The sequence below is a fragment of the Podarcis erhardii genome (genome assembly GCF_964252035.2).
Source record: "Podarcis erhardii genome assembly, chromosome: 4".
NCBI classification, from domain to species: Eukaryota; Metazoa; Chordata; class Lepidosauria; order Squamata; family Lacertidae; genus Podarcis; species Podarcis erhardii.
The window spans coordinates 38,857,293-38,881,219 of NC_138508.1; the positions used below are offsets into that span (position 1 = coordinate 38,857,293).

At 43.3% G+C, this 23,927-nt stretch overlaps 1 protein-coding gene and 1 long non-coding RNA gene across 6 annotated transcripts in view; one reads left to right on the forward strand and one right to left on the reverse strand.

Annotated features, from left to right (window-relative positions):
- MORC1 (MORC family CW-type zinc finger 1) overlaps window positions 1-23,927 on the reverse strand; it is a 50,050-nt gene that overhangs the window by 21,187 nt on the left and 4,936 nt on the right. For 3 of the 5 annotated variants that reach the window (XM_081859653.1, XM_081859655.1, XM_081859652.1), the window contains exons 3-14: window positions 22,641-22,675; window positions 21,068-21,136; window positions 15,211-15,298; window positions 13,658-13,766; window positions 13,202-13,361; window positions 11,541-11,646; window positions 9,207-9,332; window positions 8,117-8,196; window positions 5,720-5,793; window positions 3,681-3,745; window positions 2,191-2,334; window positions 1,221-1,375 (exon numbers count right to left, since the gene is read on the reverse strand). In XM_081859653.1, the coding sequence (XP_081715779.1) occupies window positions 1,221-1,375; window positions 2,191-2,334; window positions 3,681-3,745; window positions 5,720-5,793; window positions 8,117-8,196; window positions 9,207-9,332; window positions 11,541-11,646; window positions 13,202-13,361; window positions 13,658-13,766; window positions 15,211-15,298; window positions 21,068-21,136; window positions 22,641-22,675 (1,211 nt within the window). The remainder of the gene's footprint in view (window positions 1-1,220; window positions 1,376-2,190; window positions 2,335-3,680; window positions 3,746-5,719; window positions 5,794-8,116; window positions 8,197-9,206; window positions 9,333-11,540; window positions 11,647-13,201; window positions 13,362-13,657; window positions 13,767-15,210; window positions 15,299-21,067; window positions 21,137-22,640; window positions 22,676-23,927) is intronic. The other 2 variants (XM_081859654.1, XM_081859656.1) reach the window with 1 other exon arrangement.
- Window positions 1-23,927, forward strand: part of LOC309340810 — a 54,009-nt gene that overhangs the window by 14,994 nt on the left and 15,088 nt on the right. The window lies entirely within an intron of this gene.

Consider the following 23,927-nt stretch of genomic DNA (forward strand, 5'->3'; position numbering starts at 1 on the left):
CATTTTAAAGCATAAACTGACCATTCTGTCCTTCACCACTGTTTTGGCTACCCTATGACAAGCCTTTCAACTGATTACTATGCATGTTGAGTCAGTTGGTGTGTGTTTTTGTGAACCTAAAACCTAAATGGGTGTTGATATAAATTTTGCAAGGATCGCTGCATGCGTTTTTCCTTTTTGCATGGACTCTCCCATGTAATCATAGTAGATGCACATTTTGTATCCTCTTGGTGTGTTCTTCCTTTTTTAAAAATGCACCTTTGGGCAAGGTAATAAAGGAATGAGTCTGCTTATCTGAGAAAGAATGGGCTGAAAGAGGTTGGGATGAAACATGAAGCCAGCAGTGTACTTAGAAAAGGAACCCACAGATCGTCTTGTCACTCAAAGCCCACAAAAACCTGAAACTGACCCTAGTATCTAATTCTCACATTTTGAGAGGAGGGACATTGTTCCATACCACACCATTCTCCTTAAAATGCAGAATATATTAGAAATAAAAGAAGAAAACCACACGGAAGGAACCATGCCATGGCCACCCCTTATATGGCCCTGGAGTGATGCTTCCATGGGCCCCTAAGCCTTCTGACTCTGTAGCATTATTACATTACTGGCAGCAGCTGGCGTGGAATCAGAGCGCCTAGCAAATAAATGGTTCCCCTTATCTATTACGAGTCGAGCAAACTTTTGTGTATCTTGGTGCAGGGAAAGGGCTGAACTGGTGTAAGGATGAGTCAGAAGCTTAGTCACTCAGCCACTCTGATACATTAAGGGTAGTTGTTCACATAATGTGCTTTTAAGGCCGGAATTGTAACTGCCCAAATGCTCCTAATGCTTGAAACTCATACATTAGCAGCTCAATTACTGTTCAGGTAGCCCCTGAAAGACCTTTTAAAGAGTCAAAAGAGCCGCTATTTATTTATTAAAAACTTTTGCCCTATATGGCAAATCAGATGTGCAGGGACCGTTTAGACTAGACAGGGATGACTTTGTTGCGCTGTTTGCTTAGAGAAGCTCATCACGAAGACCCTTTTGTTTTCAAAACTGTAACCACGCACCCCATTAAGGAGGGTCTGTCATGAACTGGAGGCTCCATGCTGTGAATTATTCAGTGCAAATAGGGCTGGATTTTATGGAGACACCATGGGGCTGCTTAGTTGTATGCTTTGGTACCCTCCTGCTTAGACTACTGCAAGGCATTGCACATGGGGCCCACTACTTACTCAATCCTATGTCTTTCCAATACTGAACAAGACAGTTTTCCATTGCCTTCAACAAGCGGTTATATTCCCTAGCGTTTGCAAAGGCCTGCTTGTTGTGCGTTGGCTCCATGATTTCGCACGGCACATCCACGATCCCTACAGCTCCGGAACCAAAACTGCAATAGTAAAAACATACTTTAGGGATGTTTTTAATATGTAATGCTGTATTGTTTTTAATACTGATTGGGAGCCGCCCAGAGTGGCTGGGGAAACTCAGCCAGATGGGCGGGGTATAAATAATAAATTATTATTATTATTATTATACTTTAGATTACACAGTGGGCAGGGCCTGATTTTAGATGTAGCTTCTCCACAAACTGAGCTTTTTAAAAAAATTAATATACAGTGGCTGAAGTTCAATTGGTAAAATCTTATAATATTTAGGATTTAGAAAAATTAATTTGGAATCATAGTGCGTCCAAACTGCCAGTGTGGTGTAGTGGTTAGAAATTTGGACTAGGACCTGGGAAACTAAGGTTCAAATCCCTGCTCAGCCATGAAGCTCACAGGGCTCATATTATGTTTTCAACTGGTTGCTCACCCAATGTGTGACAACCCTTTCACGTCACAGTCTTAAAGTTACTATAAATCACTGCCAACCAACGAAGAGGATTTCCTCCTTATGCTAACACCAACTTCAAATGATGGATTTAACTCAGGACCACTTTCCCTCCAAGGACTCACAGAGAATATGGTTTTCTCTCCACCTTGATTTCATCCTTGCAACAGCCCTGTGCAGGAGGCTGGTCTGGGAGAGAGTAACTATCCCAAAGTCACCCATTAACCTTTGAAATAATACTCAAAATGACACAGAGAATATTTCTATCTTTAAGGAGAACTTTGGAGCAAGCCCACCGGCATGTAGTAGAAATGCATTTTCAAGTAACCCTGAAAGGTGGCCCTAAAACACTGAAAAATAAAGAAAACTTACTAAGATCCTCTATTCTTCTGTGGTCCAACTTTCTCAAACATCTTGATCAAGCGTTTATTGCTGTAGATAAGCATGCCATATTGACTTCTGTTCAGAATGTTGACTCCAAATGTTAAGAAGAGCTTTTTGGGTTGTTTCAGATTTCTAAACAGTAAACAAACAAGACTTTATAAAAGATTTCCCCACTGCACTTAACTTCATTTTGAAGGCTACTGGCTTCCACAAGTAAATTGCGTACGTAACTATGGATTTAACCCAATTTGATGCGATAAATTAGGAAAGAATCTGATTTTGCTCTGTGGCAAAAAGGTTTAACCCATGCACCATTATTAAACAGATATTCATTCTATGTTTTAGAAGTATGGCTCATGAGCAATTTTCAACATTTCTACTGAGCCTTCGGCAAGCACCACTGAACTCATAGTTAATTATTCTGAAGTAGGCACGGATAGGTTTCACTGTATGACTCCACAATGATTTCGCAAATTGCCTCAAATGCAGGAGAAGTTTTAATTGCAGTAGGTTGGTGTTCCAATTAGAACTACAAACCACACTACTGAGATGACGGCCCCATCTGCACTATACGTTTAAAGCAGTATCATACCACTTTAAACTGTCATGGCTTCCCTCAACGAATCCTGAGACCTGTAGTTCGTTAAGGGTGCTGAGAATTGTTCCCCTCACAGAGATACGATTCTCAGAGTCATTTAACATCAATCCCTCTTCCCATATAACTCTGGGAATGGTAGCTCTGGGAAGGGAACAGAGGCTTCCTAACAACTATCAGCAATTGTAACAAACTACAGTTCTCAGCAGTCTTTGGGGAAAGCCACAGCTGCTTCAAATGGTGTGATACTTCTTGAAATATACAAGGGTCCTTTGTTTTTCCCTTTTCTTTACAACAGCAGTGAGGATGCTCCAGCTTCTGGGTGTAGTTAGGCCTGGGAAGCCTCTCCGTCTGGCATGTAGAGCAGTTTTGTCCAAGCCACACCCACCCGACATACATCTGACATCATACATGACACCAGGTCTGGTGCAAGCAAAGTTGCAACTCCCTGATCACCAGCACCTCAAAGCCACGTCCCTTTGTCCCTCAAAGCCACGTCCCTCAAACCATGTGGGCAAAGAGAAACCCTTCACCTGACACCATGGCTTGCTGAAAAACGTTTTCCCAAGTGATCCAGCACTGTTAGCCCCATTCTTCATAGGACCCATATTGAATAGTGGCTTTCAGTGTTAAAAAGAGGCTGCCTTTTTTTCTTTACAACGTAAAGTTTGAACAACGGGGGTAAACTCTCAGAAATGTTTCAATGCCTACATAACTGAAAACATAATGCCAGGAATATATAGCACCCACATGTGCCCATGCTTCAACTACGATTGGTCATTTTAGGCAGGCAGGGCTTTTTCTTTTTCTTTTGCACTCGTTCCCCTTTCCTCTCTCACATGACCATTTCACCAAAAGTAAACCACAGTGTCATTTAACTTGCCTCTGCTTGTCTTTCAATGTTTCCCTCATTTTCTTTTCATTCTCCATTGCATCCATTAATGCGAGCTGAGCACGCCCGTCACCAGAAAGGAAAGAGCAGTGGAATAAGTTACTCTGAGCACATATTGTATTCCAGGATCCTCCCAGAGATTATTTATCTGTTTCATTTACATCTCAACCTTTTTGCATAGGAACTCAAGGGGGTGTACATGGTTCCCCCCTTGCTTAATCCTGGTCTTCCAGATCCTAGTCTGGCTCTCAACACCACACTTTATCCTACAAATAAGCATTCTTTTCTGTGTTACACTTGTTTATTGGAAACTCCTGGATTACGACTCCATCACGTTCCTTTGGGGTTTGACAACCTTATTTTCTGTCAAGCGCCACAACATTCTCTCAGGTTCTTGAAAGGCGGGTGCATACCTCTGGTGGGTCATAAGGTTAGTAGAAATCAATAGCCTTCTCCTTCATGAATTTTGTCTAATTCTCTTTTAAAGCCACCTACCACTGCTTCCTGCGGGAGCGAGTTCTGTTCTTAAATTATGGACACTTTGTGGAAACTGATATCTGAATAGGGCTTAAAAGTAAGTAGTTAAATTGCCTTGTCTTGGACTGTGTCACGTTTATTTATGTACAGCACCTAGCACACTTTTCACACCATGCAAATATTTAGGTGGTGCATTCAAAGCATTAATCATAGTGATAGTTGTGGAAGGCTTGTAAATCAGTATAATGGGGATTAGTATAATAGTGAGCGTTCCTATGAATATAAATGATAATTTGCGCAGGTGCAATTAGTCTACATAATTATCACATTGAAAGTCTTCTGAAGTGGAAAGTGCCTTCTAAACACTCTTTAGGAAATAATTGAATCTGAAGCCAATGCAGCTTAATAACGACTTTAAGAGTCCTCAGCAATAGTAAATAGGCAATTAACAGGATTGGAAAATCTTCCCCACTGTTTAAAGGTCATGCTAGGCAAAACTTTCAAAAGCCTAGCATTAACACCGTGCATGGCCTATATTTCTGAGCAATTATCTTTTAAGTCTATCCAAGTAACACAGCCAAATGTGGAAAAAGTTGACACTATACTGGCCGTTATGGGCCAATAAAAGCGGCTTGCGAAATAAAGCACAGACTTTGGACACAATTCGCTGGGAAATCACCCTACTCAAGGCCAGTGAAATGCAGTGGATCGGTATTAGAGATTCTGCTTAATTTTAAAAACCTGGAAGTGGTTTACATGAAATAAATTATGCATTAAAATGCATCAGTAAAAGTCAGAGTTAAGCATAAATTAACCTTAAAAATTAATTATTTAACATTTGTAAGGTTATTCACAAATTATAAATAAAACCAGCAGTTAAAAATATTGATTATAACACATATGTACATATTAAAATGTGCATCAACTCTACATATCTGGTTAGGTTTGCCTAAACAAAAATGTGGGTTTTTTTTTTAAGCAGGAACCAAAAACAGAACAGTGAAGGAGCCTGCCTGATGTCCACAGTCTGGCAGTTCCAGAATGCAGATCTCTGCAACACTATGAGATTGATTCCTTATAAGTGCAAACATTGTGGTGCGTGTCCAAGTGCCCATTCTGCAGACTGAAGTGGCATACATAGGGTAAGGTGGATCTTCAAGTAACATCATGGACTGTGTATCAGAGCCCTCTTCTTCAGGTCCAGAAAGGAACAAGGTTTTGCAACATCAGCCCCTACGACAGGTAGGAAGCTTGAACACTCTGGATTGGCCAGGTTCTTACTACGAGGAGCCTAGCCTTTGCGGCTTCTTTCATTTCTTGCTCCAACCCCTAATTCTCAGGAACCCTGAGGCAGAAGATATACTTTCCCAGCCTGGATTTGGCCATAGTTACCAAAGTCTGCCCCTAAAAGGTGGTTGTGTTCACGTTCTTGCACAGCTTTCATTCAATTCCCCTGGAGATTTCCCTGGTAAGACTGTGTGCTTTGGGTGGGCGGGGGAGGAAATAACAGCACACCCTAAATATCTCAAACATTTTTATCCTTGTTACTATACCTCAAGTTTATCCTGGAAGAGGGAGTCCTGTGACTGCTGTAATGTGCACTTGGCTTCTTTCACAGCATCTTCAGCTATAAGTATAAGCAAAGGCACCTGTTAAACCACGGAGGAGAGAAACTAACCCAATCTGCCACACACAAGAAAAACGCAACATGCCATTAAGTCAAAAATATTAACTCCGTTTGGAACCTGGCATTAAACAAGCTCAGGTGATGTACAAATGAGCACATACTTGCCTTCCCCTTTAACCTAAGCACATTTGGGGAAGAGCACTTTATTTCCTTTCTGATCTCCCTGTTTACAATCCCCTCCCCTCATCCCCCCAGCCATCTGTACATAAAACTCTTTAACTCTAGATAATGCTTCATGCATCTGAATAAACGGACAAAAAGCATATATGTCATAATAAATTTGTTAACTTTATTAGCCTATCACCGTAATAAACTTTCTTAGCTTATGTGCCATAATAAATTTGCTGACTCTGTCTGTAGAACGGGGTCAACTTCTGAAGGCATCTAGGCCCAACTGAAAAGTGGCGTGGGGCAGGGGGGCGGCGAGAGGTGTCAGAGACTGTAGAAAACTTGCAATTTAAATCTTCCCATTCATTTCATGACATTACTATTTTTCAAATGCAACTCCATGCAGCTTTACTCAAGGCAATTCTTAAATCCGCCACTTTTGCATTTCAGTAGTATGAGGGAATGATCTACCAATTTTCCTCAACATGAAGCGATATTTGTACTCGGCACTTGCTGTGGTGTCACAGTTTTAAGAACATGCAGGATCAGGTCAACAGCCTGTCTAGCCCAGCGTCCTGTTCTCAAAGTTGTCATCCAGATGCTTATTGGGAAACCAAATACAGGACTTGAGCACAATAGCGCTCTCCCCACTCCTGTGGTTCCCAGCGACTGGCAGCCATTCATTCATTTTATTGGTACGTTGCTTCCCCACCAAAATAAAAAAATAAAAATCATGCTCAACAAGAAAGAAAACAAGAAGGCATTTCAAACAAACACTACAAAAGCAATTTCACAGCAACGTTGCAAAACCATAACATAGTAACTATTCATAACGTAGCAAGTATAGTAAAGTACAAAAAAGGCCACATTTCAACACTGTAAATATAACATGATTACAGTGGTACCTCAGGTTAAGTACTTAATTCGTTCTGGAGGTCCGTTCTTAATCTGAAACTGTTCTTAACCTGAAGCACCACTTTAGCTAATGGGACCTCCCTCTGCTGCCGCGCCACCGGAGCCCAATTTTTGTTCTTATCCTAAAGCAAAGTTCTTAACCTGAAGCACTATTTCTGGGTTAGCGGAGTGTGTAACCTGAAGCGTATGTAACCCGAGGTACCACTGTACTTAAACAAAATGCAGCACCCAATAGCAAAAATAAACAAGGAAGCTTCACAGTTTCACCTTCGTCCTAGAAACATCCCTTCCGGGATGTTGCTCATTACCCCTCTCCTGCAGCCATTTGCAAGGCTTCCAAGGGTGAGGGTTGGGCTACCTAGAAAACCCCTCCCATTCAGAGGCGCGCTGCCTCCGACAGCACAGCAAGAAATTATTAACAGTTAAAAGTGAAGGTGCAGGTTTCAGGTAGATGTTCAAACCTTCACTGACGATTATCCAAGATTAACCAGGGACATAGGTGGAATCTACACACATATAAAAATATTATGAAAATGCTTTTTTAAAGCGTTTTTTAAAAAAATATGTTGAATTTTCCATAAACCACACCATTGCCATCTAGTGTCACATTGTATATTGCACTTAAAACACACTTTAAACATTTTATTTGCAGCTGTATAGCTGAGTCCTTAGTCTCTTTATCTGAGGAACAATGAAAACAAATTCAAAGTCTAGGATGAATGCAGGCAGGCAGTCACCTGTATCCTCCACCCTCTTCCAAATGACAGAAATCCCACCATCTGATTGACATCTGATGCTCCCTTCAACTTCCCCATTCCACTTACTTTAGCATTCTGTAGTCCAAGTGATCTCCCTGTTCTCTGAACACAAATCCCAGAAGTGCTTAATTCCATCAGAATTTGGTTTTCTGGAGCAGATTTTGAGGATCAGTTTAATTGCAAAAATGGAAGCCTGTTGTGTGCATGGAATGACAGGCACTGGATACAACCCAGTTTTTCCCCCAGGCTATCCAAAATATGATACCTACATCATTCTTTGTGAACTAAACCCGTTGTTGTACCTATTCAACTGGTGGTCCACCAAGTGCAACGGCAAAAGTCATCCCGCAATGGAAAAGAGATGCATAACTAGATTTGCTCCACAGATGCTATGCGCAAAAGCATCCCTTTACAAACAATGCTAGCAACCGCTTAGAGAGCACTTAGTATTAAAACTATTATAGTTACGGGACAATGCCTACCAGCCTTCACATCCATTTCTGCCTTTTGCAGTTCATTTCTAGCAACGTGTTTGAACGAAGATGATATGTATGGATACATCCTGTGAAGACAAGAAAAACACAGTCATGCCATATGAAAGACAAATTGTTATAATAACACAATGAAGTTGACCCCTATTATTTCCATTTTGCAGATGGGAATGGCAAGGACTTCCTTGCACAAGCGAGGACAGGGTATGCACAATCCTTGTGCCCTACAGTAAACGACTTTGGACAGGCCTCAAAAGTGCATGAAATGCTCAAAAAAAATCAGTTGTGCCATCCACAACCAATATAGGATTCAGAACCATGGTCTACATGATGACAGAGGCATCATTTGGATTTCCTTTTATCCCAAGGACGGGTGTTCGTCTGTTAGAATTTATCTGGTAAATTTATTTTAAAATTTATTTTTGGGTGGTATTCACTTGTGTGTTTGTCATCACAAAGTCCTTTCAATTCACAGAAGATTCAGTCATCTGAAAACTGAATATACACTTGCCAAATATGAAGCCTCATCCACCATACTGTTAAACTGTATATTTAAGATCCCTGCCTCCTCACTTCATAGGCCCTCTATCACTCAGCGCAGCTAGAACTGGATCAGATCCTATCAATGCTGGAACTTGTATCAGAACATTCATTCAGCTTGTTAAACCGTACTTCAAATGCATATTATACATTATAAGATTAGGAGTCCATTAAAAAAAGACCTCTATAAGTGGCCTATAATCATTTAGTGGCACCTTTACAGAATTGCCTGAGCAACTTTCACTCAAGTGAAAACATACACAGAAAAACAAACTACACCTCCCCCCTCCCCGCAGTTCGGTGATTATCTTATGTAAAGTGTTCTTTGTTCTGGGTCAAAGTGTTTGGTCACAGCTGATTACCTTTTCCGCAGTCCAGCCTGCCAGTGTGATTTGAACTTGGCTTAGATTACAAATTGCTCCGCCATCAAAGTCAATTTCTCTCCATGGCCAAATAGAGAGAAAAGCTAATGCTTTCAAGCACACTGCTTTGGAAATTTAAATATCTGGCTTTATAACAGTCTTAGGAAAAGCTGGCTCACCTGGGTCTGTAAAAGCAATGTGGAAAACGCTTGGTTTTTACTTCCTTGGCTTGAATGAATATCTTCATTCGTGGGTCTAAGTACAATATAGCTGTGTAGGCTCTCAGCGACTGTCGTTCTGGAAGGCTGACACAGAAAAGTGTTTAAGGCAGAATAATTTTAGGCTCACAAAGGGAGAACTCTGGTGGATAGAGGAAATTGGGCACGTAATCCACTTGAACAAAAAACAAACAAACTCAAAACATGTTCTCACTTAAGTCCTCTTGAAGCCTTTCAAGGTGCAATACAATTCTTTAGTGTGAAATTAAACCAACTTTCTAAAACTTTTAATGCTGGTGATTCTACCCACCTTCCGGGGAAGAATTTAAACACTGAGTTAAATAGACCCAACTAGAGATAAAGGTCTGCTCATTGGTTTGCCGGGAGTCCCATGTCAGCTGCTTTAGTATTTCTCAAGGAAGAGCAGGATATAATTAAAATGTGGCAAATACTATTGTGAATTAGCACATGATCTTTGTATGTTGAATCCTGCACTGTATTGCTATAGGAATCATGACCTTACACCTGGGTAAAAATAGAGCCATGTCTTTGTGGTATCTTCATGCCAGCACAGCTCAGGAGGACAGGTTATACAGGCAATGACCAATTTATGCACATCCAATTGATGAGTGATTACACACATGGTTCAGAACCCGGAAATGACCTGAAAACGTCACTAAAAGGGTGGAATGGGGGCGGGACAGAATGTTTTACATGAGTCCTGCAAGTGCATGCAGGGATCCGTAATGTAACCACTGTGTAAATCAAGGATTGCTTGTACAAGAAAGACTGCGGTCCCTTAATATGTATACCAGGTTGAGGAATGGAGGAGGGGAGAGAGAGAGCATCAAGTCAAACAGAATGTTACACTGCCCATCCTACCGTATTTTTCGCACCATAAGATGCACCGGACAATAGGACGCACCTTGTTTTAGAGGGGGGGGGGGAGAGAACAAGGAAAAAAATTCTCCCCCTCTCTGCCCAGCGCCCCTTCAGCGAAGCGGCAGGAGGTGCTGCGCAGAGAGGGGGAGAACTTTCCCCCTCTTGTTTTCCCACTCTAAAACAAGGTGCCGTTTAAGGTGCGTTCAGGCGGCTACCTTGGAAACCTGGAGAGCGAGAGGGGTCAGTGAGCACTGACCCCTCTCGCTCTCCAGGCTTCAGGTTCCTTTCGACCTGCTCTTTGGGGCTGGCGGGGGGAGGCCCACACCAGCCCCAAAGAGCAGGTCAGGGAGCAGCGGAAAGGCGCAGCGGAGAGGCTCCTGCCATAGCCGCGCGTCACCTCTCCAGCCGGGAGAGGGTCGCGGGGCTATGGTGTCTTCGCTCCATAGGACGCACACACATTTCCCCTTCATTTTTGAAGGGGAAAAAGTGTGTCCTATAGAGCAAAAAATGCGGTACATCCAGCCACTGGAGAACCCAGGAGGCACAAGTTGACTGGGCCTTCTTGGCACGCACACAGGCATCAACACCCCGCTTTCTGTGCATACAAACAGTGAGCTGAATCACATCCATTGTTTGAAGCTTCTTTTAGGATGCAATCCCTTGCACACTTTCCTGGCTGTAAGCTCCACTGAACACAATGGGATTTGCTCCCAAGTACACAGAGGGACGGGGGTGGCGCTGTGGTGTAAACCACAGAGCCTAGAGCTTGCCTATCAGAAGGTCAGCGGTTCGAATCCCTGCGACGGGGTGAGCTCCCATTGCTTGGTCCCTGCTCCTGCCAACCTAGCAGTTTGAAAGCACGTCACAGTGCAAGTAGATAAATAGGCGGGAAGGTGAACAGCATTTCCGTGTGCTGCTCTGGTTCACCAGAAGCGGCTTGGTCATGCTGGTCACATGACCTGGAAGCTGTACGCCGGCTCCCTCGGCCAATAAAGCGAGATGAGCGCCGCAACCCCAGAGTTGTCCGCGCCTGGACCTAATGGTCAGGGGTCCCTTTACCTTTTACACAGAGATAGGTTTGCACTGATATTCTCTCTCTTTCTGCTCCTAATCCATTAGAATTGCCTGTCATGGGGAATACATGGAAGAATTTGGGATTCGAAGTACACCGTTACAAAATTAAAGCAGGTGTTAAATTCCATTCACCAACACATTGTAAGTACATTCTGATTTCTAGTATGCAAGCAAAGTGGATTGTTTGCAAGGAGCATCTTCCAAATATATATTTTTATTCATACCCTTTGTCCATTCAACGTATTGTTTGCTTACTCTGTAAAGAGTCTCTAAGCTACTCACAAAATGTCCACAGCATTAAAGTATATCATAAAATCAGAAAATGACCATGAAACTTACTTCTCAGGTGCCGCAGCAAGCAACATATCCTCCTCATCTGTTAGGATATCAAGTTCTGGCTCAAAACTGTGAGTGAGTTTCAGATTGTATATTACCAGCAAGGTTCCTATGTGTGAAGGTTAAAATCTATTACTGAAATATCAGTTTTACAATTCTTATGCCAATTAAAGTAGAAGAGAAGCAACAGTACAATGGATAATTGCAGTTAAGCAAACTGGGGTCCAGTCACAAGATTAGACTCCCCCCCTCCCCAGATTAATATACTGTTAAGCATTTGGGGAGGTGGGGAGTAGGTTGTAGGCATAGACCTTTCTAATGCCCAGAATAGCCAAGTCAGCCTGGTAATAGCCTGCTAAATATGGGAATACAGTGGTATCTCAGGTTAAGTACTTAATTCGTTCCAGAGGTTCGTTCTTAACCTGAATCTGTTCTTAACCTGAAGCACCACTTTAGCTAATGGGGCCTCCTACTGCTGCCGTGGCGCTGGAGCACGATTTCTGTTCTCATCCTGAAGCAAAGTTCTTAACCTGAAGCACCACCCGAGTGGTATCTCGGGTTACAGATGCTTCAGGTTACAGACGCTTCAGGTTACAGACTCCGCTAACCCAGAAATAGCACCTTGGGTTAAGAACTTTGCTTCAGGATGAGAACAGAAACCAAGTGTCAGCGGCACAGCAGGCAGAGGGAGGCCCCATTAGGTAAAGTGGTACCTCAGGTTAAGAATGGTTTCAGGTTAAGAACGGACCTCCAGAACGAATTAAGTTCTTAATTAACCCGAGGTACCTGCTCTTGCCAACCTAGCAGTTCAAAAGCACATCAAAGTGCAAGTAGATAAATTGGTACCGCTATGGCGGGAAGGTAAATGGCATTTCCGTGCGCTGCTCTGGTTCGCCAGAAGCGGCTTAGTCAAGCTGGCCACATGACCCAGAAGTTGTATGCTAGCTCCCTCAGCCAATAAAGCGAGATGAGCACGCAACTCCAGAGTCGGTCACGACTGGACCTAATGGTCAAGGGTCCCTTTACCTTTACCACTGTATGTGTAAGTAAACTATATATCCTAAAGAGACCAGTTTCTTCTGTGCCTCATTTCCAAAAGAAACACAAACCCTGGTAAGCGCCTGGAACCCCCTGAAATCTTGCACTGAGAGATTGGGGTGGCACACAACAATACTTTGTCATAAGTCTAGGTGGGATTAAATCATTTTGGGGGCTCTCCAAATGGGCAAGTCTATCAATGGCTAATACTCGTGGTGGCTGTGTACTATCATCAGATCAGAGACGGCATGGCCCTGAATGCCAGTGGCCTGGGAAGAACTGGAGAGAGCCATTGCCTTCATGTCCCAATTTTGAGATTCTCATAGTCATCTGCTTAGCCACTGAGGGAACAAAATGCTGAACAAGATGGATCTTTTGTCTGATCTAGTAGGGCTCTTATGGAGTCAAGAGAACACTGCCTTTACTAGGGGGAGGTGGTAAAGAATAATTTGTTTGTATCTCATTCATGTGAGAGGAACCAACTGATGAACAAAGATCCAAAATTATTCAGGGGAGGGGGGCACCCAGCATAAAATAAAACAAAACCCCTGGCACACATGTTTAGTCCTCAAAACGCTAATTATAATGCATTGGTTAATTAGAACTTTCGGGGATAACAAAGTCACCTGTTTTTCCATAAATGGCATCAAACTGCTTCACCAGGTCAGCATTATTCTTAAAAGGTGAATATTTGTAAATTATGGACAACTGTATAGCAAACGTCTCTGGATTGTCTATTATTGGTTCTCTTGTATGACTTGACCATGAAAGAATTGGGACTATAACCTGTAAAGGAAAACAAAATGAGAGTGGACCCAAATCAGAGATATTCTCCTTCACTCACGCCTATCACATCTGAACAGGTAACTTGAGACAGTGATATTTGCTTCTTTCCTAACTTCCAGTGCCAAAGATGATGGTGCTGATAGTAGTATGAATAGCACACCCCGTATCATACCAGCAACATTTTGAGTTTTATTAATGATGTTCCATTCCAGGAAGTCCCACCCCAGAAGTTCCGGTGCAGATGACATCAACGGCAAAGCAGGATACAAATATTTAAATGACGAAGACAGACATACCTCACTGAGACCTTCTGTTTCACAAAACGTCTGAGACAAAAGGAGGCATGTCATTGTATTCTCTTCCTTGGTGAATAATATTAAGTCTTTCCCTATGCGCATGGACCCTCTATAGTAAAGATACAGGAAAATACAATAGCTGTATTGTCTGGATGTTAACACCTTTAGGGCAATATAGGCAGTAATATAGACAAAGTGGGTGTGCTGAAGGCAGAAAGGGATTTCCCATCAGCTAGGCAGCCTGAGGTTTCTCTTTACTTCCTGTCTGCACTATGGAGGACTAGGAAATACATTGACAATCCATTCCCTTCTAATACGTTTAAGGTATCTAATAAAACAGTGCTTAAGGGGGCCAGTGTGGTGTAGTGGTTAAGAGCGGTAGTCTCCTAATCTGGGGAACCGGGTTCATGTCTCCGCTCCTCCACATGCAGCTGCTGGGTGACCTTGGGCCAGTCACACTTCTTTGAAGTCTCTCAGCCCCACTCACCTCACAGAGTGTTTGTTGAGGGGGAGGAAGGGAAAGGAGAATGTTAGCCGCTTTGAGACTCCTTAAAGGGAGTGAAAGGCGGGATATCAAATCCAAACTCTTCCCTTCTTCTTCCCAAATGTGGGTCTCCAGGTGTTTTTGGACTACAACTCCCATCATCCCTAGCTAGCAAGACCAGTGGTCAGGGATGATGGGAGTTGTAGTCTGAAAACAGCTGGACACCCAAGTCTAGGAAACACTGCAATAAAACATAAATGCGGCAGAGAAATTATTGATGAGGCCCAGTCATTGGGACCATGTGACTCCTTTGTTACAGCAGACACAATGGCAACCAGCCTGCTTCCGGTTACAATGCAAAGTGCTGACCTTGAGCACCACCTGGTGGAAAGACGGGATACAATTTCAATCATAGTAGTATTATTACTGGGGTTGGGGTTTTTTGCTACTCTTATGCATATGTTTCCCTTGATGTAAACCACTTTACATCAAGCCATTTTTTTGATGAAAACCAATATGCAAGACTGCAAGAACAAATAAACAGGTTCCCTCAATCCCAATAGTTAAATATATAAAAAGGTAAAGGTACCCCTGCCCGTTCGGGCCAGTCTTGACAGACTCATCTCACTCAAGAGGCCGGGGGCCAGCGCTGTCCGCAGACACTTCCGGGTCACGTGGCCAGCGTGACAAGCTGCATCTGGCGAGCCAGCGCAGCACACGGAACGCCGTTTACCTTCCCGCTGGTAAGCGGTCCCTATTTATCTACTTGCACCCGGGGGTGCTTTCGAACTGCTAGGTTGGCAGGCGCTGGGACCGAGCGACGGGAGCGCACCCCGCCGCAGGGATTCGAACCGCCGACCTTTTGATCGGCAAGTCCTAGCCGCTGAGGCTTTTACCCACAGCGCCACCCGCGTCCCCATAGTTAAATATATAATGCAAGCCAAATCACCTTTACGGTCATGATCGTGAAACAGTTTTTCATTCAGCACAAAGTTAACAATTCTGAATCTTGCCATTAAAGGGGTGTCTGTCTGACAAACAAAACCAACAAAGAACAAAGAACTCTTACGATTTAAGCCCGTTGCCATAGCATCCAATCATGTCAGGCCTGTCCCGCTTAGAGGATCTTCCGAAGTGCACAAGATCCACAGTTTTTCCTGCAACAGATTTGTAATAAGGTTTCCCTCTAAGGCCCTCACTAGAATTCACTGTTATTGTTATTTACAGATCAAAGTCCGTCACATTTATCAGCTTGCTTTATTCTCCACAGCAGAAATGTGGAGCCTGTGGACCTTCAAGTGTTTTTGGAGTCCCGTCAGCCCAAGCCAGCATGGCCTGTCATCAGGGATAATGGGAGGAGGTGCCATCTTCTGGAGGGCTACAGGTCCACCACTCCCGCTTTACAAGCTTTTGGTATTTTTGCCCCCGGAATTGCACACTGTGAGCTGAGGCTGACAGACTGTAGCTTGCGTAAGGCTGCCTATCAAGCTGGTTGCAGAGGTGAGATTCAAAACCACAACCTGCCGCCTCAATGCTCTTAGCTTTGTTTCTTACCACTGTATTTTATAAACATGTGTGTCAATACTAAGCCTGCACTGCAGGGGGTTGGGCTAAATGGCCCTCAAGGTCTCTTCCAACTCTACAATTCTAGGGTTCAAAGAATACCTCTGAGCAACTTAACCTCCAGCACAAGATCTCTGCTGTTAGCAATAGTCAGTCACGGCTTCCTTCACCTCCCAAGAGAAAGCTTGCTGGAGAAGGAGGGATGGCATAGCTGTCAGTGGATAAACGTAACATCCGAACTCTGTGTTGTGGTTTAGTAGTAGTTGTAGTAGCAGTAGTAGTCATCATCATCATCATCATCATCATCATCATCATCATCATCATAATTTTTATTTATACCCCGCCCTCCCCAGCCGAGGCCGGGCTCAGAGTGGCTTACAAGCAATAATAAAAACAAGTTGAATGATAACAACTTAAAAACAAAATTAAAATACAACATTAAAATATTGAAACATTAAAATATTAAAATGTAGCCTCATCGCAGGAGGAGAACGAAAAGAAAAAAGAAAGAGAGGAAGGGAATCAAACTGGCTCCAAGCCAAAGGCCAGGTGGAACAACTCTGTCTTACAGGCCCTGCGGAAAGAAATCAGATCCTGCAGGGCCCTGGTCTCATGAGGCAGAGCGTTCCATCAGGCTGGAGCCAGAGTTGAAAAGGCCCTGGCTTTTTATTATTACTAGTAGTAATCTTATTATTTATACCCCACCCATCTGGCTGGGTTTCCCCAGCCACTCTGGGCGGCTTCTGGCAGAATATAAAAACATAATCAAATGTCAAACATTAAAAACTTCCCGATACAGGGCTGCCTTCTGACATCTTCTAAAAATCATGCAGTTCTTTATCTCCTTGACATCCGATGGGAGGGCATTCCACAGGGAGGGCGCTACCGCCGAGAAGGCCCTCTGCCTGGTTTAGGTACAAATATGCTATGCTATTAATTGAATAATGCTCATAGTTTGCATTACAGTAAAAATTTGATGGGAGAACGTGGTCCCTTTCTCAACAGATGTAAAGAATACATTTTATCCCCTTTTGAACTTGTGAAAATGGTTGCTATGGCGTGCAGTGTGGGAAATAGCTGTTATAAATTTGACTGATAGTTCCTGGATCTATAATATACAGCTGTTTCAGCTGAGGGGGCCTTGACGGATGTGGCTTCTCCTATTCCTGCCGACGGATGTGGTTTTAAAATGTGCACTATCTGACTATGATTGCTGTGAGATTTGCTGCTGATCCTCTGTGATTTTTGTTCTATGGTTGAATTTCATTTTTTTTGCCACAGGGCAGCTAGCCTCCCTCTCTCTGTGGTGGTTTCTCTCAGGCTTCAGAATGATGGGGTGGTACAGGTGAAGGATGATAAAATGTTAACCTGCAGACCAGTGGTGATCTGATAAATAAGAGTGGGAAATTCAGAAGTAGTTTAAGCATCTTTTGTGTGAAATGCTCCACAGTGTTTCGACAAGAAAACTCTTGCACTGTGTACACACCATACATTGAAAGCAAAGGACTCCCCCTCCCTTCCGCCAAAAATCACTGGGAACTATAGTGTTTAAGGGTGCTGGGAAATGTAGTTCTGTAGGGGGTAAATCACAGTTTCCTGGATTCTTTGAGGGAAGCTATGTGCTTTTGGAGAAAAGCACATAATTTCCCTCAAAGAATCTTGGGAGAAATCTTGGGAGAAAAGCAATGACAAACCTAGACAGCATCTTAAAAAGCAGAGACATCACCTTGCCAACAAAGATCCGTATAGTTAAAGCTATGGTTTTCCCAGTAGTGATGTATGGAAGTGAGAGCTGGACCATAGAGAAGGCTGATTGCCGAAGAATTGATGCTTTTGAATTATGGTGCTGGAGGAGACTCTTGAGAGTCCCATGGACTGCAAGAAGATCAAACCTCTCCATTCTGAAGGAAATCAGCCCTGAGTGCTCACTGGAAGGACAGATTGTGAAGCTGAGGCTCCAGTACTTTGGCCACCTCATGAGAAGAGAAGACTCCCTGGAAAAAAGACCCTGATGCTGGGAAAGATGGAGGGCACAAGGAGAAGGGGACGACAGAGGACGAGATGGTTGGTCGGTGTTCTCGAAGCTACCAGCATGAGTTTGACCAAACTGCGGGAGGCAGTGGACGACAGAAGTGCCTGGCGTGCTCTGGTCCATGGGGTCACGAAGAGTCGGACATGACTAAACAACTAAACAACAACAATGTGCTTTAAACGTATGGTGTGCACACAGCACTAATATTCCTTCTCCTACTGCCAGATAAAGAGAACAAATGTTGGGGATCCTGCCATCTTCCATTCTGTGGACATGACCAGGCCAGTGTAGACGTCGTCGAGACAGGAGTGCGAACATGCTGGGAATGTGGGCTAGGGAGAGCACATCTTTGAAACCCTGTCCTGCCATGTGATACCCAAAAACTTCCTGACAGCATGTGGAAGGCACTGATGGTTTAAGTTGCCCACAACTCATTTCCATAATGCAGCATGCTCAACACAAAAGACCTTCATCTTGTTAGCATTGCATTTCCCCATACCTTTTGGAGAGGCAAGCCACTGCTGTATCTGCCTTGCCAATATGCTTATCCAGCTCAGCATTGATAGAGAAGCTGCTGGTTGTGGTGGAACCAAAGTAGACAAAATTGTCTACTACTTAATGATGGCTTTCCCCCTATTTTTTTAGCTGCTTCTGTGTTAGCTGTAAGCTACCTTGAGTCCCTCTCAGAGGAAAAGGCAAGGTGTAAATGAAAATAATAAATGAAATATGATGAACAGAGAAACAACCTCCTGATGCCTCAGTCCTGTATAGCTGAAGGAGTGTCTCCACCCCCATCATCCAGCCCGGACACTGAGCTCCAGCGAACCAGGTTACAGGGAACCAGGCAGAGGGCCTTCTCAATAGTGGCGCCTGCCCTGTGGAATGCCCTCTTAGCAGATGTCAAGGCAATAAACAACTGTTTTACTTTTAAAAGACAACTGAAGGCGGCCCTGTTTAGGGAAGTTTAGGGAAGTTTTTAATGTCTGACGCTGTATTGTTTTTATTATTTGGTTGGAAGCTGCCCATCTGGCTGGGGAAACCCAGCCAGATGGGCGAGGTATAAATAATAAATTATTATTTTATTATTAATATGACTGACGTTTTTCAGTCCTGTTAACAGTGTGGTCTGCATAAATAAGGAGACACCAGCACACAATGTTACATCCATCAAAGGGAAAGAAAATCTTCAAACTTTCAGCTCAAGCTTGGAGCACCTGTTTGTCAAAGCCTGAAAACAGAACCACCGTCTCCTCATCCTCACACAGCTAAAAATACCAACCTCCACCCTTGTTTGCAGCTGCTTCAAGCAGCTTTTTACGCAACGAACCAGCCCCACCTGCTGCTCGCCACTGCAGGTACAAAGTCGCCCTTCTTCCTTTTGCGCTGGAAGTTTGCACGCCAAGTTTCAAAGAATTAATTTGGCACAGAGGGGATTCTCAGAACCCCTGAGACGCACGTTCTGGGAACAGTCTATTTCAGGCGCTGGTTAACCTAAGCTGCAGGAGGCAGAAGTCGTGTTATCTCCTTGGCACCAGCTCCAAGCAGCCATGATCCCTTCTTACTGATTAAGCTGTTTGTACTTAACGACACCAGAGGGGGAGAAAACAGTTGACTCCTGGCAAAAGGAAGCCACCAGGCAAACAAAAAGAGAATGGAGCTTATTGACTTTCACCACTTGGAAACCTATCTCCACGTGGAGCAGATATGAAAAGCTAAAACGACAAGCGGTTATTTAGGGGAGGTGAATGGGTTTTTTTTTGCATTGCTTGTGGGACTACTTGTTCGCAGGTTTGCACCGGCTGCCAATCTGGTCCCAGCCCAAGTTCAAGGCTTCGGTACTAATGTACAAGGCCCTATACAGCTCAGGAACAGGACTGCCTTATCCCTTATAGTCCCCATAGGTGACATCCTCCAAGTATCAGAAGGCCACTCAGAACAGGCCTCTGTGTTTGGGATCAGCCTCCATGTCAAGATACAATAGGTGCTCATTAGCTGTACTTTCCGGGGGGGGGGGGAGATATGTTTGTTTTGACAAGCTTTCCCAACTGGATGATTGGGAAAACAACATGGGGTGAAAGAAATAAGGATTGTGTTTCTGAGTTTAACAGCCCAGACCAATTCAGTGCCTTCCATTCCACCCTTGCGTCTTTGCCTCTAAGCTTTAAGAAAGACTTTGAGTGCCTCCTCCACCACCCTGCTTGGTGATGCTGAGGACTGAACCTGTGACCTTCTACATTTGAAAAACATGCTCTGGCACGAGGCTACTGGTTCCATTTTAAAGTGCACCAAACCAGTCCCATGTGAACGCATCCTCAGGATCATGCCAAAATCTGTCCTGCAGATTCTCCAAGACTTTCTTCACTTGAAAAAGAGGATTCCATTTCCCTGCCTCATTCCCAGGCACTTGATGATTTCTTTAGAACTGTGGTTGAGTTTATCTTATTAGTGTGAGGCGGTTAAGGGTGATGGGTGTTTTCTTCCTCATCCAGTAAACAGATCTCCAGCGCTCTGCAGTCTCCCTGCCCATGGCTGCTCATGCTTCCTGACCTGAAACCTCCTCACCACAAGAGGAGTTGTCTCATGATGTCTACCTTCCCCTTGGCTTTGATGAAAGCACTAGCACCCAGAAAGGCTACAGAGTGCAGGCCACTGGTGAGAATTGAAAAATGAAAGGAAGGGCACTCACAAACAACTCCCTAGCCACCTTAGAAGTAAGGTGAAAGCGTCAAAAAATCTGCACTCCACTCATGTGAATTTCACCAAAATTCTCTGCTTGGATAATTTTTGAAGGCAATTTCTTTCCAAGTTAACTGATGGAGAACGGTTGGGAAAAAAACACAGGAGAAATTTCTGGCTCAGTGCTAGTAGTTTCTCTTGAGCTGTCCTGTACACAAATACTCCAATGAAAACAGTTCTTTGGAACTAATATTTGAAGAATTTCTGACCCAATAACAGTATATATAACACCAGCGGGAGACCCGATATGGCACATATCGGGTCCATTGCCAATGTCTGGACATTTGAGGACAGAACTGGTACCAAGGTTAGTTGCATGGCTTAGTTCCTTCACATGTATGGGTCTTCATATATGAATCACAGGGAGTTGGACCAGATGAACCTTGGGGTCCCTTCCAATTCTATTGTTCAAGTACTGGAGTTTATTGCATTTATATTTTACACAACAATCCTGTGAGGTAGGCTAAGAGCGTACGTGTGGCCCAGTGAGTTTCGTGGCTGTGTGTGGCTTTGAATATGGGCCTCCTGAGCCCTAGAATGACACTGTCCTAGCACCCAAACACTCAGTTAAACGAATACAGGAGTATTAACTCACGAGGAGTCATGCCACATCCATTGTCCAAAAGGCACAGCAGAAATCCTCCTTGCAGGTCCTCATTATTCACTGCAAAACAAAGTATGGAAAAAAAGGAAACAGCTCTTAATAAATATTTGGAAACCATACATTGGTAAGAAGGTTTGTAGAAAAACAAACAACCATTAGGTCAAAAAAGAAAATTCCCGTAATGGGAAGAAAATAAACAAACTGTTGCCCAATGAGGACCGAAAGTCCTCCGTGGGCACGGAATAGTCACTGTTGATGGGAAGAGGTGGTTAAAAAGTTGGGGTGGGGAGGAGAATTGTATGATTTCCTTGGAAGGGAGCATGGCCAGCTGGCTGGAACTTTGAACAGGGGCATTCTTCATTGCAACACTTCGTTGCCAGTCCCGCTAAGTTGGTCAACCGTTGCTTCACCTTCTCAGTCGAAAGGATATTTGTTGGCTTTAAAAGAGGATTAGAGGACAAGGCCATCAGCAACTACCAGCCATGATGGCTGTTCCACCTGCCAGAGGGATTGTGTCTCTGAATGTCAGCTGAGGAAACTGCAGGAGAGGAAGAGTGCTGTTGAGCTCAAGTCCAGTTCCCACAAGTCGGCCACCGTGAAAACAGGATGCTGAGCCATTGGCCTGATCCAGGATATTATTCTTTTGTTCTTAAAGTACAAACATCTCCCCCACCTTTTGGTCTAAGTTTGCAAGTAACACATCTGCTGGTGGTGTCATTTCAAGGCCCCTAAACAAACGGACCAAGTTTAGCAGACTGCTCTCCCGTAGATTTCTTCGGAAGGCATTTCGAATGAACTGAACAGAGACTGCTTTTAGTGTCCTCAAGATTGCAGTGCGTAATTGTAATCCTGGGCACGCCTGGTTACTAAGCAGCGAGTCCCATTAAACTAACTAGGATAAATTTCCGAGTTAACTTGCTGCAAAGGGATCAGGCTGCAAAAGGACTTCCTCAGATAGAGCTAACGGACAGTAGACCATGATGTCAATTAGCGAAGCCAATGGCCATGGGAGGATTCATATTAATTAGCATGCATGGAATTAGGCCAGAGTCACAATTTATTTCTTTTGAAGGGGTTTCCTTTACAGAGTTATATGCGCGCTACTAGGCCTTTAACTATGTCAACTGGTTAACTGTCGTACAAGACAAAAATGTTTGAGATTCTCTCCCCCCCCCCATATATTTCTCAGCAGGAAAGTCATGCCAAAAGGTCAAAATTATATTCATGTCAGAGACATGTAGAATCTGCCAAATAGTACATTTTGGCACAGAAGCAAATGTGCAAATTTTAATGCTATGCTGTTTATATTGTAATTATTTGAATGGTTTCAATAGATTTTCATGTGTATTCAATGTTTAATTGTTTTTACATAACTGGGTTTCCCCTCTATGTTTTCAGCCATTCTTTTTTCTATCTGTAACCCACCCTGGTCCCTGTCATGGAAAGGCAGCGTTTAAATAAATATATCCTCACCATCTTATGAAGCAATTTCTTCTCAACAAAACAGATAATGTGATCAAACTAAGAAGCATTCAGAAACAGGACCCCCATTTAGACAACTTACCTGTATATATGTCAAGTCTGGTGGCATCAGCATCTCTGGAAATATTGTTTAAATATTGTTAAAAAGGTTTTAAATGAAAACATTAGCGCAAGTAGATGCTCGTAAAGCAAATTCACTCTGTTACTGAACAGTGTCTATGCTAGCTGGAAACACAAAAACACTCTGAACAAAACTGCACTTACTTAAATCATATGAAATCACTTGAATGCTACTGTACATATTCTGCACCAGTGGTTTTAATTATATTGTATGCCACCTTGGGCTCTCAATGGGGAGGAAAGACAGTATAGATATAAAATCAAATAAAAAAATATAATGCAATAGCAACTCACTTCAATGCAGTATCTATGTATGAAAAAAGGAATATAAATAAATTTAACTAAATCAGTGGACATAACTTAATTTTTTTTTATATCAGACTTCTGAAGGAGTATTGTGATAAGCTAACAGTCTCGAATGAAGTTGTAAAATATGAAGCTGATCCAAAGGAAAGCGTTAAAGCAGTAGAATGCAAGTCATCCTGAAATTATCAATATACCATCCCAGACTACCAGTGAGAAGATACTAACTGTGATCCAATAACAGGATTGTCTGGGCTTGAAATCCCAAGGGAGGCAACAAACCCAGAGAGGAAGCAGTAGAAGGTGAATTTCACAAACTGATTTGAAATAACCAACCACTTTCAGAGGGTGGAAGAAACAAACACTTTAACCAAGCATCAAGACCAGGGGTCAACAAACTTTTTTTAGCAGGGGGCCAGTCCACTGTCCCTCAGACCTTGTGGGGTGTCAGACTATATTTTGAAAAAAAAAATAAAAATGAATTCCTATGCCCCACAAATAACCCAGAGATGCATTTTAAATAAAAGGACACATTCTACTCATGTAAAAGCACACTGATTCCCGGACCGTCCGTGGGCCGGATTTAGAAGGCAATTGGGCCGGATCCGGCCCCTGGGCCTTAGTTTGCCTAGCCATGCTCAAGACTCAATCTGCTAGGGGACTAAGCTTCCTGGTAAAGCTGCTTGGAGGGAGTGCAATGATGCCACAATTCCAGAAGTCTTGTCCCTGTGAGCACCTTGGCCAATAAGACTCCAACTTCCCAGGCTGAAGTGCTTCCAGATGAGTGTTCCCCACAGGATCAATGTTGTTGTTCATACATGCACTTTTTTTTTTTTGCAGTGTCCACAGAACGTCTTCCGACCAAAAAGTCGGAAAAGTATTTAATCCAAATTTACTCTTTCCAAGGAAAATCAGGATGCTATCCAGACTATTGCTATTTTTGGGG